This window comes from Oncorhynchus clarkii, chromosome 21 (assembly GCF_045791955.1).
Source record: "Oncorhynchus clarkii lewisi isolate Uvic-CL-2024 chromosome 21, UVic_Ocla_1.0, whole genome shotgun sequence".
NCBI lineage: Eukaryota > Metazoa > Chordata > Actinopteri > Salmoniformes > Salmonidae > Oncorhynchus > Oncorhynchus clarkii.
Window position 1 is genome coordinate 9,306,372 of NC_092167.1, and position 17,830 is coordinate 9,324,201.

At 41.3% G+C, this 17,830-nt stretch overlaps 1 protein-coding gene across 1 annotated transcript in view; it reads left to right on the top strand.

The window, feature by feature from the left end:
• LOC139378469 (anoctamin-4-like) overlaps positions 1-17,830 on the top strand; it is a 52,438-nt gene that overhangs the window by 17,783 nt on the left and 16,825 nt on the right. Inside the window, exons 4-15 of the mRNA XM_071120662.1 lie at positions 10,243-10,437; positions 11,183-11,319; positions 11,645-11,797; positions 12,644-12,744; positions 13,141-13,185; positions 13,290-13,421; positions 13,880-13,986; positions 14,329-14,384; positions 14,770-14,891; positions 15,128-15,262; positions 15,564-15,660; positions 16,132-16,192. Of these exons, the coding sequence (XP_070976763.1) occupies positions 10,243-10,437; positions 11,183-11,319; positions 11,645-11,797; positions 12,644-12,744; positions 13,141-13,185; positions 13,290-13,421; positions 13,880-13,986; positions 14,329-14,384; positions 14,770-14,891; positions 15,128-15,262; positions 15,564-15,660; positions 16,132-16,192 (1,341 nt within the window). The remainder of the gene's footprint in view (positions 1-10,242; positions 10,438-11,182; positions 11,320-11,644; positions 11,798-12,643; positions 12,745-13,140; positions 13,186-13,289; positions 13,422-13,879; positions 13,987-14,328; positions 14,385-14,769; positions 14,892-15,127; positions 15,263-15,563; positions 15,661-16,131; positions 16,193-17,830) is intronic.

Genomic DNA, 17,830 nt, shown 5'->3' on the forward strand with positions numbered 1-17,830 from the left:
TTGTTCTGAAATTATTTATGTAGTTAGAAACAGATAAGATGTCCTGCAGCATTATTTTGTTGAAATATAATTTGTTGAAATATAATTTGATCTCTGAGAAATTAAGCTAATTGATTGCATCCACATTGCCAATTTTTTATTTAGAGGATTCATATAATACTCAATAAATAAATTACAGTGGGGCGATGGTGGTCTGTGAGTGGCTTTTGACAATTTCTCTGGATTCCTCATGTCTAACTCATTGTTAGAAAAAAGTTTGGTCCAAATTGGATGTTAGGCACTATATTTATTGAATATTATATGAACCCTATACATTTAAAATGGCAAATTTGGGTGCAATAAATTAGCTTAATATCTCAACAAAATAATGTAGCAGGAATGATAATCTTATGTTTCTAACAACAGAAAGAATTTCCGAACAATCTGAGATGGTGGGTGTAAAAATTCAGTGCTTGAAACAAATATGGTTGTTACATAAGCATAAACACATTCTATTTCTGGTTAGTACCCGTGGGGGGAAAAGTACCCAGTTGTGATACTTAAGTAAAAGTACAGATACCTTTTAACAGGAAGTTACTCAAGTAAAAGTTAGTCACCCAGTAAAATACTACTTGAGTAAAAGTCAAAGTATTTAGTTCTAAATATACATGTACTTAAGTATCACAAGTAAATGTAATTGCTAAAATATGCTCAAGTATCAAAAGTAAAAGTATACATCTCTTCAAATTCCTTATATTAAGCAAACTAGATGGCACCCTTTTATTGTTTTAAACGTATGTACATGATGTACAGATAGCCAGTGGCACACTCCAACACTCAGACATTATTTACAAATGATGCATTTTGTGTTTATTGAGTCTGCCAGATAAGAGGCAGTAGGGAGGACCACGTGTTCTCTTGATAAGTGCGTGAATTTGACCATTTTCCTGTCCTGCTATGCATTCAAAATGTAACAAGTACTTTTGGGTGTCAGGGAAAATGTATGGAATAAAAAGTAAATCAATTTTATTTAGGAAAGTGAAGTAAACATTGACAACAAAAAAAATAGAATACAGATACCCCCCAAAAAAAGTCTTAATTAACTCCTTTGGAGATCGGTGTCCCTTCCACGGGACGGTTAAGGCTAATGCGAATAGCATGAGGTTGTAAGTAACAAGAACATTTCCCAGGAAATAGACATATCTGATATTAGCAGAAAGCTTAAATTATTGTTAGTCTAACTGCACTGTTCAATTTACAGTAGCTATTACAGTGAAAGAATACCATGCTATTGTTTGAGAGTGCACAATTTTGAACATGAAAAGTTATTAATAAACAAATTATAAAATGGTTCATTGGATCAGTCTAAACCGTTGCACATACACTGCTGCCATCTAGTGGCCAAAATCTAAATAGCACCTGGGCTGGAATAATACATTATGACCTTTCTCTTGCATTTCAAAGATGGTGCAAAAAAATACAAAATAATGTTTTTTCTTTCTTCTTTGTATTATCTTTTACCAGATGTATTGTGATATTCTCCTACATTCCTTTAAAAATTTCACAAACTTCAAAGTGTTTCCTTTCAAAGGGTACCAAGAATATGCATATCCTTGCTTCAGGGCCTGAGCTACAGGCAGTTAGATTTGGGTATGTCATTTTAGGCGAAAATTGAAAAAAAGGGGCAGATCCCAGAACTTTAAAGTATTTTTAATTAAGTACTTTACACCACTGGTTAGCAGACTGTGTTCCAGTTGGATCCTGCCTGAAAGCAAATTGTTAAAATAGTGTTACTAACATGGTAAAGCGTACAACAGACTTGAAAACACACTTTTGGCAAGCAGCCAGCTATTATATATGTAGGGTTTGTTTAATTTGCAGTAGCGTGACACTCACTCTGAGTGTTGCATGCAAGTAGGGTAACTAATGGTAGAATTTTTTAAGGGATTCCTCCTTTTAAAATATACACACTCTATACAACAATTGTGTGTGTGCATCAATGTGTTTATGTGCATGTGTCTGAGGTGCTGGCTTTAAAAAACACATTGACACCCAGAGCAGCAGCAACTGTCATTCCTTTGGTCAACAACCACACTGATAGAGCCAGCCCTGCTCCGATTGGCTACCCTCAAAGCTCCTGTCCCACGGATTGGCTGACGGGGATAACTGATTAAGAATACTGATTGTCTTGCAGCTCTCTTGCACTCCCCCTCACTCTCTCCCTCTCTCTGCATAGACATTCTGCTTGTATTTTTCCCTGAGAGAAGATCTAAGCTGGTCTGCATCTGTTTCTTCCTGAGCTTTGCCTCGTGCCGGCTGGACAGAGGTTTATATAATCTGAGGGATGTTTTGGGGATGAGCAGAGTGGTGTGTGTGTGTGTGTGTTTGTGTGTGAGGGAGCTCAGAAGCTAGAGCAGAGCGCTGCGGTGCTCGGGAGTGGAGGTAAACATGGGGAATGCAGCTAATTGCCTCTGCAGAAGGTCCTTTTCCTTTTCCAGCTGCGGGGTCTTTAGTACGGGAGCCAAGTTTAGCTAGTTGTAGCTACTGTAGCGCTTGCGGAACCTCCGCTGGGTCGGCCCCCGGGCTGTCGTCCTCTCCTGTTGCCCTCTGAGGGGTTGAAGCTCTCTCCCTCTCTACCCTGCATGGTGAGTGCTGCAGGCAACTTGTTTTAGACCCACAGCAGTGTTGTTGTTTTTTCCCTCTGTAGTGGTTTTGCTGCAGTGATCTCTCTCTCTCTCTGTCGCTCTCGCTCACCCACCCCCCCCTCTCTGTTTCGATCTATTTCTTTCTCTGTCCCTCACTCATATGCTATGACCCAAATGTACTCTTCTTTTACTGTCTATCATCTCTGTTCTCTTTTCACACTATTGTGTTCCTGAACCGTACAGGCATTTGACCTTCACACACGCATACACACACACACTCACTCCTTCTTTCTCCCATCTCTCCTTGGCTCCCATTCCCCCCTTCTCTCTCTCCCGTATCGCCCTCCCTCCCACACGGTTTCACTCCGGGGGTTGTAAATGAGCTGTGTGTCCAAAGTGTAGCACTCCTCCATTATGCATGGTTCAGAGAAGGAGAAGTGGGTCAGGGATCAGTGGAGACGCCGTGTGTCCAAGCTCTGTTTCCCATCTGACAGGTGTGAAACGGCCATTGTGTTGCCCCGGGGCCTGATGGAGCCTGGAGGTCTGTTGTCCCCTGACTGTGCTGGTGTAGTGGTACAGAACCCTCCTCTGTCTTCCTGGTCCCCATGGCAACCATCCCCCCCCTTTTCTATTTTCCGCTCACTTACCCAACCAGCTAGCCTACTGTGAGCTGTCATGCTAAGGCAAGGTTATGTCATATGAACTGAGGAGGCGCTAGCGATTTCATTGGGGAATCATTTTTTGCAAGAAAGATTTCTCTACTGACAATCCATCAGTGGTTATGATTCAGGGTTACAAATCAACTAGCAATACTGTTATACTGTAGCATTTTTCATTTAATTCAAAAGTCATTTTCGCAGCATAACTAGCAGTTCATGCACTTCGTTGCAAAACATCTTAATATTCAACAAAAGTTTTATTGTACCCAAGAATGTAAGCCTGGAATCCTTGGGCTTGTTTCCTTGATGCGTGGAGAAGTCCGCTAAATAGTTATTTGAAAACCAACCGAAACTAGCTTCGACTATTTATTTGAACCCTACTTCTGATTTTTAAGTATTCTCATGTAGCCTAGATTGTTGGTTAATCGGTGTGTCTGACTGGGTATCATGCAACATTTGCTGTTGTCTGTCCTGTTCAACAGTTTTAGATTGTTTGTAGATTCCATGATGAATATATTGTGTAGGTGGTCTAGTTTTTGACGAGTTCACCATTTCCATACATTCAGATCCAAAAATGGGCGTCCATCCCAAAATATCTCGGTGCTCTGTCTGTTTTCCTCTGCTGCCAAGGCTGAGGTGACCTCACCAGTAGCTTATGTTACAAATGAATGGAGATTCCGTATGAATTCAGGACAAAGAAATACCATGATTTTTTGGGATTTTCACTATTTTATTCATATCATTTTTCTTTGGGGGAGGTATTGTTGACATATTTGACATTTGTATCTAAAAGTATAATTGAGGAAAAAAAGTTGGCATATTTATAACATTTTGTCCTGGTTTCATATGGAATTACTCAAATGCAGGTGTGACAGAGAGTCTTATAATGATACAGATTAAATGAGTGCCGACTGTTTAAGCCATAGAATTACATACAGAATCACATGAATTATAGGACCACTAAGAGCTCAGCTCACTAAATTTATGTGCTCATAAATACCATGAAATGTGAAATAAATATTCTGAATCAATACTAGCCAATCTCTTTTTCATCATGTAAGAGGTAACATTTATGGGAATGAGGGAAAAACAATTTGACTCTTGACAGAAGGATTATTTTGTAGGAAACACTACTTTTGTGAATAGTTAGATATTACTGCACAGTTGGAGCTAGGAACACAAGCATTTCGCTACACCCACAATAACATCTGCCTGTGTTACATGTGTAATTGACCCAAAAAAATGTATTTGCTGTGAATTGTGAGCCAGGCTAAATAATGTTAGCTAAACAGTGGCGATTTTAGCATGTAAATCTTGGTGGGGCAAACAAAATAAAATGTGGGATGCATGCCAGCAAAGCCACAACACAACACTAAACAATACATTTATTGCACTATAACAGTGACCACAAACTGGTAGGGCCTACATGTATTTTGTATTTAACCTTTATTTAACTAGGCAAGTCAGTTAAGAACAAATTCTTATTTACAATGATGGCCTAGGAACAGTAGGTTAACTGCCTTGTTCAGGAGCAGAATGACAGATTTTTACCTTGTCAGCTCGGCAATTCTAACTAGCAACCTTTCAGTTACTGGCCCAACGCTCTAACCACAAGGCTACCTGCCGCCCCAATAAAGCTGTCATACATAGAGTCCCAACACCTTACCACTGCTACACTTGGCTTTCAGCGGAGCCTTGTCTGGCAGCGAAGAAAGTTAATTCAGCCTCATTTACTGCCTTTTAAAAAAACATAGCTGATATGGCTGACTTGCTTAAACAAATGTGGTTTCTACTGACAATTGAGATATACAAACTATGGCATAAGAGGACGACAAGCGGATAAGAGGCAATCCATCATTTCGATTAATGAGCGAGCAACAACGGACGTAGTCAATAACTATTTGTTCAGCACTTTTGAAATGTACAGCGACAGAATTCCGAACATGGGCCGTTCTTAGTGTACTCCCTGTACAACAAGTCAGAACCGTATGAAAAATAAAGGGGGCACATAAACAGACAATGAAAGCTCTTACAATATTCAATTATTATATTTCTCTAAAACAGGTTATAGGCTACATGTGCACCACCTAGTTAGAACAGTAGATCAAATTAAGAGGTGAAAATAGACAAAATTATTAGGGTAGGCACACTGAACGCCGTTTGGGTCTTTGCGTGTCAAAAATATACATGTCATACAACACTATTTGACGCATTAAATAAGCTTTTAATTTGACAAGTCAACTTACACAATTCTATTATAGAATCTTGTGTGTGCTGAATTTGCACGTGCAAGCCAAGCGCCACCACTACTATTAGTAGCACTGTACAAAACAAATTTGCAAATAGCCACACACCTGCCACAAACGATGTGTTTACAATACCACGTTGGTGAAAATTAAACAAAATATTAAGATGAGGCACATGGGCTACTAACAGCTTACTACACAACATACACTTAGTATTACTTTTTTAGCTACAGTATGCATATCTCCCTTGCATATTACATTATTTATGCTGCAGCATACAATACATTTTTGGACTCACCTTGTGAAGGTGGAGCGGCGGTCCTTTGTGGGCAAATTTTGTCATCAAAGTCTTGCATTCTCTGGATTTATGGTGGGTACACTGGGGGAAAAACAGGGGTTGCTTTGCAATGTTGCAGTCAGACACTGATTTCTTACAAACCACTCATTGATGAATTTGTGATTTCCAACTTGTTGTGTAATCTTTATATCCAATGGCCGATGAGCACCGTTACATTTTATCTATAATTTCTATTCATTATTTCTCTTCATATATGACAGGGATTAAAAATGATTTGCCAGTAGATTTACTTCATTCATGGTGAAGACTTGCTAGCTAAGACTTTGAAAGTAAGATGCTGACATGATCAGTCCAATCAAAGCTACTCTACATATAACGTGATTTGACGTCATTTTATCTGTGGCCAATGATCTTGAGACTTGTAATATAACTCTATGGCAGGACCCAAAGGACTGAAATTTTGGATGTCTACTCTTACTAAGGACTTAAACTTGGCGATGACATAGTGTCCCAATGAGTGACAGAACACTGAGCCAATCTCGGCGCAATGCTCCTATTTTCTGCTGGCTCGCCCCACCACCACAGAAAGCACTGAGCTGGGCTGAAACACCTCCATTTTGGAGCTGTCTCACGCAATAAAACCAAAAATATACCATGTTTGTCGCCACTGTAGCTAAATGGTGCAGCTTTACTCACAGATTAGCAAATAAAGTCACCTAAGAATCACTGTAGTCCCATGTTACATTTCCTGAGTGTAATTTCATTACATCCACTGAATGTAACTTCGTACTTTGTTTTGCTGTCTGCTAACTTCATTGCATCTTGGTAATGGCCCCCATTCCTGGAGGAATAGAGCCTATTTTTCCCTCCATGTGGTAGACTCAATCACTAACTTAATAACCTGTCAAGTAAGACTGCTTACCTGTTCATGTGCAGAGGCCATGAGCCACTGTTGGTGCTATCTGGGATCCTTGGAACTTCCCTGCCCTTACTCTAACCAGTAACCGTTTTAAATTTCAACTTCAATGGGGTGTCGTCAGAGTTGGGAAATCCCAAGGATCCCATTTAGACTTTTCCCATGAGCCAGTCTATTTGTCCTGCAATTAGCTGGTGATGTGATGCAGCACACCTGAATGTAATGTACTTCTCATTATCAATCAGAAGTTTCTGATAATACACTTTCTGATAATACACTGAATAGTACTATGTGTTTGTGACTGTACAATGGTTTTGTGTGAGGAAACTACTTAAACCAACTAGCTTAGCCTGAACATCCTCCTGAGATAGCTAGCATAGCAACATGTTAGCAATGGCTTGGCCTCCACGCTTATGGCATGGATTACCACATGACAATTGCCATTTTGTGTGTGTACCTTGGGTCAGGATTTTGGCCGATATGCTCATTTACTCTGCACTGTGACTGTCTGACTCGGTGTAAATCAGTTTGTGTGTGTGAGTCTCAGTTGGTAGAGCTTGGTGCTTGCAACACCAGGGTTGTAGGTTTGATTCCCATGGGGGACCAGTATGGGAAAATGTATACACTCACTACTGTTGATCTGGATAAGAATATCTACTAAATGGCTATAATGCGTGTGTGCTGCTACCTAGTGGTCACTCAGAGGCAACAGAGCCACTGTTGTTAATTATTGATTGGCTTTATGTTTCTCTATGGACACCTAGGCTTCTATGCTGATATCATATCTTATCATCCAACCTAGATCAACCTAATGGTCTATTAATGGGCCAATCATCTTGTTCAATATTTATAATTTTCCAGGGTCTAATCTACTGACTAGTTAATATAAATCATGTAAAGTATATCTTAAATGTAAAGTGTTTTTCTCAATGTTGTGAATTGTGCTTAATCTTGAACTTAGAGGGTATTGTGGTAGTTGTGGTAACAGCACGATACAGACCTTGTGTTTGGAAGTAGCAGGTCATTTCGATTTTGATGGGCACAGATGGAATTTTAAAGTGTGCAAATGATATGCTTTGATGTGTCAATTCAGACCGGCAGAGCTGCGTTAGACAACTCTTTCAAATATGAATGTTATTATGGATGGAATCATTCGATTTCTATAGTGCCCTGGCTTTTATCACTCACATCTCCTCTGGGGCTGCAGTAACCTCTACTCGCGCTATAAAATAACCCCTAGCAGCTGATGGCTGAGTGAAACGTTTATTACAACTGAAGTCACGGAGGGAACCCGACCATCGATTTCATCCAGGAAGAAAGAGTTCGTGGTGGTTTTATTACCTGCTGTTATTTCAATACCTCAGCCACTGCGGGAAGGGAGCGTTCTCCCTCCCACTCCTTCTCTGTATGTCTGGGGCTCAGCAGAAATATTTTGCTGAGTCGCGGAGCTGTCACAAAGGGAAATTCAGCGTTCAGACCAGCGACGACCTTCCCCAGAGCCTCGTCAGATGGACGAGTGGGTCACAGACCTCTTCAGAGGGGTTGTTGTTAGCCTACTTACTAGGCCATGTTAGATAATGGCTCCTCTCAGCGGGTGCACAGGATCACTTCAGGGCACGCAATTTATTTCTCTGATCAATTGCATTAGTGTCAACAATGTGCAAACAATATAGCTCAGTGTTTGTATTATTTATTTTATACAGGCTTTTTTGCTCATCTTTATTAAAGGGTGTCAATTATTTCAGGCCCGACTGTATAGAGATAGATATATCTATACATCTTCTTTGGGGCCACTGTAAAGTTTACTCATGATTTGCATGTCTGTATAATAGTGATGGGGGTGTATTATTTTGGGACAATATTATATCAATATTTGACACAAAGTATTTTATTTGACATTTTTTGCTACTATTGGTAGCGTTAGCTAGCGCTATCGGCTGTGGGCCTACCTGCGCCAAAACGCTGGTATTTACCTCCTATATCTTGTTCTCCATCTTCTTTTTAAATATTAAGCCAACATGGTTTCAGCACTTTTATTTCCCTGACTGATCAACACTAATTTTCTCATGGCTCTCTCGTCCCGCTGCAGCAGACATATGGTGAGCAATATGTTTGAAACATCAAATCACAATAATATCACAGTATCGAATCACAATAATATCACAGTATCGAATCACAATAATATCACAGTATCGAATCACAATAATATCACAGTATCGAATCGCAATACAATCACAGTATCGCATCGCAATAAAATCACAGTATTGCATCGCAATACATATAGAATCACAATGCATATAGAATCACCATACATATCGAATCACACTGCAAATAGAATCACCATACATATAGAATCACAATGCATATAGAATCACCATACATATAGAATCACACTGCATATAGAATCACCATACATATAGAATCACACTGCATATAGAATCACACTGCATATAGAATCACCATACATATCGAATCACAATGCATATAGAATCACCATACATATACAATCACACTGCATATAGAATCACCATACATATAGAATCACACTGCATATAGAATCACACTGCATATAGAATCACCATACATATACAATCACACTGCATATAGAATCACCATACATATCGAATCACACGGCATATAGAATCACCATACATATAAAATCAGACTGCATATAGAATCACACTGCATATAGAATCACCATACATATAGAATCACACTGCATATAGAATCACACTGCATATAGAATCACACTGCATATAGAATCACCATACATATCGAATCACAATGCATATAGAATCACCATACATATAGAATCACACTGCATATAGAATCACACTGCATATAGAATCACCATACATATACAATCACACTGCATATAGAATCACCATACATATCGAATCACACGGCATATAGAATCACCATACATATAAAATCAGACTGCATATAGAATCACACTGCATATAGAATCACCATGCATATAGAATCACCATACATATAGAATCACACTGCATATAGAATCACACTGCATATAGAATCACCATACATATCGAATCGTGAGATTTGCCATACATTATCATATCGGCACCTAAGTATGGAGATGATAATATTGTGAACTCCCTGGCATTTCCCAGCCCTACTATATAGGGCTCTGAATTCACCTATCTCCCATTTCCTAACCAACAGAAGATGTCTCCTGAAGGTTTGATAAGGTCTCAAAAGTTACAATGTAAATGTTCCATCTCCCTTACGGTTAGGTTATTTTATTTGTATTTTTATTTTATTGAACCTTTTATTTAACTGTGGGTTTTTATTTTACTTTATTTACTGAGCTCTGATAATACCCCTCACCCTCTCTTCTGTCATCTGTTTTCCACTAAATGTGGGGCCTCAGTCTTTACTGATGGTGGATTGGATTATATGATGAACTCTCTCCCTCTCCTCTCTCTCTATTTTTCTCTCTTTCGCTCTCTCTCTCTCTCTCTCTGTTTCTCAACTCCAGGTGTGAGTTTCTCTCTACATGGGGCTGAGCTCCAATGGCAGAGCCCCCACAGACGCAGAGTTCTGCGGGCCCCGGCCCCTGGGGTTGAGGCTGCGGATTTCTCCTTCCCCCCCAACAGGTCGCCAGTCAGAATGGAGGAGTCCTTGGCTGGGGCTCCTGATTCCCCCAGCACACAGGACAACGTGCCACCCCCCGGTAAGCCATTTGGCACCTCCTTCAAGGGGTACCTCAACCAAATAACATTACTATAATGTAACTGTTGTGCAGCATCTTTTTTTATTTATTTATTTATTTTTTCTCACCAATTGTTAGTAGTTACTATCTTGTCTCATCGCTACAACTCCCATATGGGCTCGGGAGAGATGAAGGTCGAAAGCCATGCGTCCCCCGAAACACAACCCAACCAAGCCGCATTGCTTCTTAACACAGCGCGCCTCCAACCCTGAAGCCAGCCGTACCAATGTGTCGGAGGAAACACCGTGCACCTGGCTACCTTGGTTAGAGCGCACTGCGCCCGGCCCGCCACAGGAGTCGCTGGTGCGCGATGAGACAAGGATATCCCTGCCGGCCAAACCCTCCCTAAACCGGACGACGCTAGGCCAATTGTGCGTCGCCCCATGGACCTCCCGGTCGCGGCCCCAGAGTCTCTGGTGGCACAGCTAGCGCTGCGATGCAGTGCCCTAGACCACTGTGCCACCCGGGAGGCCCCAGCATATTTTTAAAGAGCAAATTTTATGAGACAAAAAAAACTTTTGTGAAGTTGAAATCTGAGTGGTAGTCATGCACTTCATTTAAAAAAAAATGTTTTTTAAGATTTTTGTCTATGTTAATTTTTTTGTTAGATTAAGTAAATTAGGAAGTAATCTAGGTGTCTACAGAATCAGAAACATATTGAGGGTTTGACGAATGACGCTGAGTTTTCTGCTGATGTTCTGTCCAGTTTTGAAGGATGTGAAGTTGTTAATGGAGAGTTTGGAGGGACTGAGCACTCCGTCCAAAGATGGAGACTCGACCCTGCTCGACCCCGGGACCAGTAGCATCCTGGACGACAACACCAGGACTGACCCGGCACCAGAGGTGAGAGGTCAATTACAGGTGTGTCCGTAAAGCACGTATGGTCGATGTGGGTTGAAGCTGGCTGCTGTCAGTGTTATTCTTATCCTCCATGGGGGAACTGTAAAGACGTTTAGTCTTCTTAGGGTGAGCTCATTGGTTTCTTACTACGGTAGTGTGATATATAACCCTTGGAAGGGCATATTTAGATCTTGTGCTTATGAGCAAAGCACTTTAGCTCAACCGCCTCTGTAAATGTTAAGCAGTGCTAATGGTAAAATATATTAAAGTCACTTTGGGTCAAAACAACCTTATAGTGGTTACTCCCTCCCTCTGTTTCTCTCCCCAGGTAGGGAGAAGTAGGTCCAGTGGCTTGTGCTTCAGCGATGGCAAGTGCCACATCGACTACATCCTGGTTTACAGGAAGTCCGGTCCGCAGTCGGAGAAGAGGGAAATATTTGAGCGCAACATCCGGGCCGAGGGCTTGCAGATGGAGAAGGAGGCGAGTACTACGTAGTATTACAGTAACATACTATTACAGTAACAGTATATTATAGTATGACAGTATTACAATAGTCACTGAAGCTCTGCCTGTCACTCATAAACCAATACAAATGTGCTGATGGCAAGTTTCATCCTCAATCCTGTTTAGAAGGAGCAGGGAAGCAATTGTGCTGAGAGTGTGTGTGTGTGTGTGTGTGCGTGCGTTTTTGCATGTGTGTGAGTGGCTGATGCCTAGTGTGCTGACGCAGTAACATCAAGGTCATCACGTGGAGCATTCAAAGAGACTATGCTTCTTCTCTCTTTTAACAGCATAATTTGCTGTCAGACTGCTTAGGATGACAACAAGATGCAAGGCAGAATTCTGCTTGAAATTATCAGAGAATGCAGTACTGACTATATAACTGTGCTACTGGGATTTTGAAGAAATCAAACTCACATAGTTTGGTATCTTTTAAAGATCCTAGTAAAAACTATTCCACAGCCATGACAGTGAAGGCCTGTGAACTGTTCTGAGATCAGTCACAGGAAATTGATGTCACAGGAAATGATGAGAGAGAAAAGAAAATCAATATTTCAACTGTCCCTTTCCTCTTTACGTCCAGGTATGTCCATAAACCTCTACTCTTGAAGATTAGTCCAAATGAGGACTAAAAGAGATCCAAATAAAGTCAAATCTACTGAAGCTCGATACATGTGTGGCAACATGATTTAGAATAGAAACATTTTCATTTAAAACATTCGATTTTATATTATTCACATTTTTTCACGTGCTAAGAAACTGTTCTAAGAAATATTATCAACAGGACGCAATACTTCTAATGCTGGGTCTTTTCCCCTCAAACAGTTGTCTGTGTGCAACAGTGATGTGATCTTCCTGAAGGTGCATGCTCCCTGGGAGGTGCTGTGTCGCTACGCAGAGCTTATGAGCATTCGGATGCCGTTCAGGTGGGGAGACGAACACACAGCCTCTGTAGTTCCGGACACTCACACACATAAATCACATCGACAGACACTGCCTGTCTCTCTCTCTCCCTCTCTCGCTCTGTCTCGCTCTCTCACTCTCTCTCACTGACTCTCTCTGTCTCGCTCTCTCTCGCTCTCTCTCGCTCTCATACTATGAGTCTACAATTATTTGCAATGCACTTTTATTTTCTGTATTTCTTCATGTTTGTTAGATAGAATCTGACCCCTCTAGAGCACTCTCACCATTCTAACACATGTGAGCACCGGTACATGTGTTCCAAGGCTTAAGTGACCTAGACTGCTAGACCGCCCCAGGCCACTGCAATGCATTAATGCACTGAGATTTTTAATAGTTGATAATGTTGTGGGAGTTTTCAGGAGGAAAATCTACTACATGCATCGACGGTACAAGTTCATGAGTAGGTGAGTGCGAATTGATTTATTGATTTGAATTTTGGGGCACAACCCTAATGTTAATGGTCTCTGGCTGTGTGTGATGTGGTTTGGGGTTTTCTGTCACCATCCAGGATGGAGAAGAGAATCAACAGATTTCGAGGATGGCTGCCTCGCAAACCCATGAAGTTTGACAACAACACCCTCCCTGACCTGGAGGAGAACGAGAGCTTTACCGCCCCCTTCAGTCGCTCCAGAATACATCAGTGAGTGTGTGTGTGTGTGTGTGTGTGTGTGTGTGTGTGTGTGTGTGTGTGTGTGTGTGTGTGTGTGTGTGTGTGTGTGTGTGTGTGTGTGTGTGTGTGTGTGTGTGTGTGTGTGTGTGTGTCCACCACCACCAGTCTGGTATATGTTTTTTCCTCACTAACTTAAAGGTGAAAATGAATCAATGTCTTCCATTTTTAAACCACAATTCTTAGTTTTGGGTACCACATTTTTGTGATGTAAACAAATGAACAAAATTTCCTTGTGGGTGTGGTCCAATTTTAGGGGCCTTTTTGGGGGGGCTCACAAGCGCCCGTCGAGGCAAAATGATATAGAATGCACTGAGATGACATCAGGCCAAAATGGTGTGCTTTTCCAAAGCTCAATCAATCCAACGGACTGGAACGGTCTAGAAGAAATATGATCTAGGATCCTTTTCTGTATCTATATTATGTTCCAGTTTCACCATTCACAACAAAGACACGTTCTTCAACAACGCCACCAGGAGTCGCATCGTCCATCATATCTTGCAAAGGGTCAAATATGAGGAGGGCAAAGACAAAATGGGTGAGATTGTCATCGTCATCTAACACAGTTACAAATGGCCTCTGGATAATACATTTACACTGTAATCATCTAGCAGATGCTCTTATCCAGGGTGATTTACAGGAGCAATTAGGGTTAAGTGCCTTGCTCAAGGGTACATTGACAGATTTTTCACCTAGTCGGCTCAGAGATTCGAATCAGCGACCTTTCAGTTACTGGCCCTACGCTCCTAACCGGTAGGCTACCTGGCACCTCTCCAAGTAGTACAAGTCCACTGCTAGATGTGTTCCACGTTTGAGATACAGCATGTCTCTGGTGTGTAGAGTTATTGACGGTGTCTTCATGTTCTTGTTCATGCTCCAGGGCTGAATCGTCTTTTGAGCAATAGTTCATACGAAGCAGCTTTTCCCCTTCATGAGGTAATGCACTGACACTTCACACATTGGCTTGGAAGAGAAATATCACGTGTAGGGTCTTCATTTGAGTCAGTTCACTACAGCAGGAAAATAATCCTGCAGCAACGGGAAATGTCAATTATTATTTGGTTTATTTAATGGACATTTTTGTAGGGGTTGATACATTTTTCATTGCGACAAATCAAGTCTGATATTTCAAAGTGGAAATTACCAACTTTAGAAGCATTTTTAAAACTCAAATACACTACAAGTTTGCATTTCCTGTCAGCAACAAAAAAAAGTGATCAAATTTAGATCCCACATCTGTAGATATGATGGTACATTACTTGTGTGTGTGTGTGTGTGTGTGTGTGTGTGTGTGTGTGTGTGTGTGTGTGTGTGTTAACAGGGGAGCTACAGAAGTAAGAACTCCATCCGGACGCATGGGGCAGAGAACCACAGACACTTGCTGTATGAATGCTGGGCCTGGTGGGGTGTGTGGTACAAGTACCAGCCACTGGACCTCATAAGGTACAACACTGTGTTAACACTCCTGCTCTAGAAGGACATCACGGGTCTAATACAATGTATTATCTGCACCTTGCAGGTTGTCCCTAGATCCTGCAAGCAATACAACTTCACCAGCCACATGTATTAAAGCCACATGAATGAATCAATGGAGTGAATTTACTAGATCATTAAAAACGTATGCAGCCACATTGCAGTGGTGGTACATAATGACGTTTGTCTCCTGGCGGTGTTGTCAGGCGGTACTTCGGGGAGAAAATTGGTCTCTATTTTGCCTGGCTGGGTTGGTACACTGGGATGCTGTTCCCTGCGGCGCTGGTTGGGCTCATGGTCTTCCTCTACGGCTGGTTCACCCTAGACCACTGCCAGGTCAGGTAATGTGAGCTCACCTAATACTCATTGGTCTTCTTTAATTAGGTTTTACCTCATTGTTTTACCTTAGTGAAGGATAAAAATATGTATAAAATACTATGTTTGGTCTTGTGTTCTTCAACTAGAAAAAATACCAAACAGTGCATGCTTTACACTGGTGTATATTTGGCCTTAGTCTGATAGAAGTCTATTACCAATGCTATCAATGTCTTAGTCGTGTGGCAACACTGACACAGGCTGATAAATGCACTAAGAATTGATGAGTGTATGGAACCAGGCTAAAGGTTGTCTGTGATTCTCCAGTAAAGAAATCTGCCAGGCCACTGACATCATCATGTGCCCCATATGTGACGAGTACTGCCCCTACCTGAGACTCTCAGACAGCTGCATCTATGCCAAGGTGACTTCCGTACTACCATGTTAAAAGTTTGCCCCAGACTGAGCACTGCTGACAAACATCAGGGCAGTTGTGGCTAATTCCGATCCTGGAGAGCCACTGGGTGATTCAAATGATTAACTAACGATGGTCATGAATTTAGTTGGGTTGAAACAAATTTTTTGACAAACATTTATTCCAGAGCTATGCCACAGTAACATAAGTTTAACACATTTAGCAAGGTAACCTTTTTACTTCACATTTTTGTCATTTAGCAGACGCTCTTATCCAGAGCGACTTGCAGTAGTGAATGCATACATTTTCATACTGGTCCCTCATGGGAATCGAACCCACAACCCTCGCTCTACCAACTGAGTTTACACGGGACTTTGTGATCTTTCTATACAAATGTGACTACTTTGTGTTTGCACTGAATTCATGTTTTCAGAATTCATTTCTCTAAGCAATTGCTATTGATGTGTTTCTTGGCTTTAGGTCACCCATCTTTTTGACAACGGAGCAACAGTTTTCTTTGCTGTATTCATGGCTGTGTGGGGTGAGTTTTTATCATTTATTATAAATATGATAGGTTCAATTTAAAACATCTAATTTTATTGAAAAATAAAGTTTAAGAACTAACTTACTCAACCGTTTTATGGATCAGCATTCCATGCTCACTATATTTAAGTGTCAGTATTTACAGTGAAGTGTTACAGGGTCCTCCTCAGCATTGCACAAGATCCCAGGCAAAAGGTGTATAGGGAGAGTTAGTGCAGGGCCCAGCCTCCTCATCGTCATAGCAGCAGGGTCTAGGCAGGGAGGATTCAGCCACTTCTACGTCATAACGACAGTAAGCCGGTGGTTTCACACTCTTCAAGTCCTCTGGAAGTTGAATGATGGAGGAAGGGACTGAAACATATGGAATACAGGTGTTATTAACATTGCCTCCTGTTTAGTCGATTGAAAGGTTGCATTTCAACCTGCTTAACTTTTGATTTCAGAATGTAGTGGGATCGAAAGTGTTCAGTGGATTTGATAAAACCAAAACAAACGTTTTTGTCAAACTACATACTTGCCTTGGTCAGTTCATTGATCACTGCACTGTCAAGGCAACATCCCTGGAATAGACCTACCTGTTGTGAGGAGCTTCCCCGTAGACGGCAGGTTTTTACGAGCCTGCTTTAGCCTCGTGTCAAAACTCCAGCACTTCAGCAGGCAGAACACAGCTAGGTAGAACTGCAGGCCAAAGGCCAACAGAAGCGCCAGCCAAATGAAGACCTGGGCGGCTGTGTGAGAAGACAGGTGGGGAAAAAGAGTTAGGGAGAGAAAGAGTGAGTGAGATAAAGGAAGAGAGCAAAGCTGGTAGACTGACATGGAGGAAGGGATGATCAAATGTCTACAGTTTATCCAAAATGTCCCTGGGGAAATGGACCCAGATTAGACCAAGCACCTCTGGACAAGCGCTCCTAATGGCCAGGGCCAAGCCCTTTGCAACGTATAGCAAAGTAACCATACAGAAGTTGTAGACTGTAACCAGTGTGGTGGAAAAAGGTAGTCCGATCTCAATATAAAAAGCTTTATTACGAGCATGCATGCAAGGGAAAACCAATTTGACTCGCTATTTGTTCTCCACAGACATTTTATACAGACCAAGGATGGGTGGGGTGTTTCACATGCACTTCAAATGAGTCCGGTACTTCTGCTTATCACCACAGATAGTAGACTCTGAGAAAGACCAATCATATCAAGGACATGTCCAGGTCATGTCAAATTAAAAATCGAATTTCCTCTTCCACACCAGTCCTCTTCCATCTGTTTTCCAGAAACGTACACAATTGAACAATAGGCATGAACAATGGCTTTAATACACTGTAGATACCTGACTGTAAGCTGCCCAAACACTAATCCATATTACCAGTCCTCTATTTTCCAGATAGTTCAAATGAGAAATACAAGTTGTGTGATGTATCTTCGACTCTTCTCAGGTGACTTCCAAAGCTGAGGTGGTGAGTGCGCTGCCAGACTGTGCTCATATTAAAATAGCTGTAACTCTTAGTTTTTCAATTATTGATTGCACTGCAAATTCAGACATTGTCTTCAGGGCTAATGGAAACCACTCTTATAAATTTCCTTGTCATTCATCTTTTATGGTGAGCAATTTATGGTATAGAGGGATTTAACTGCCACATACATT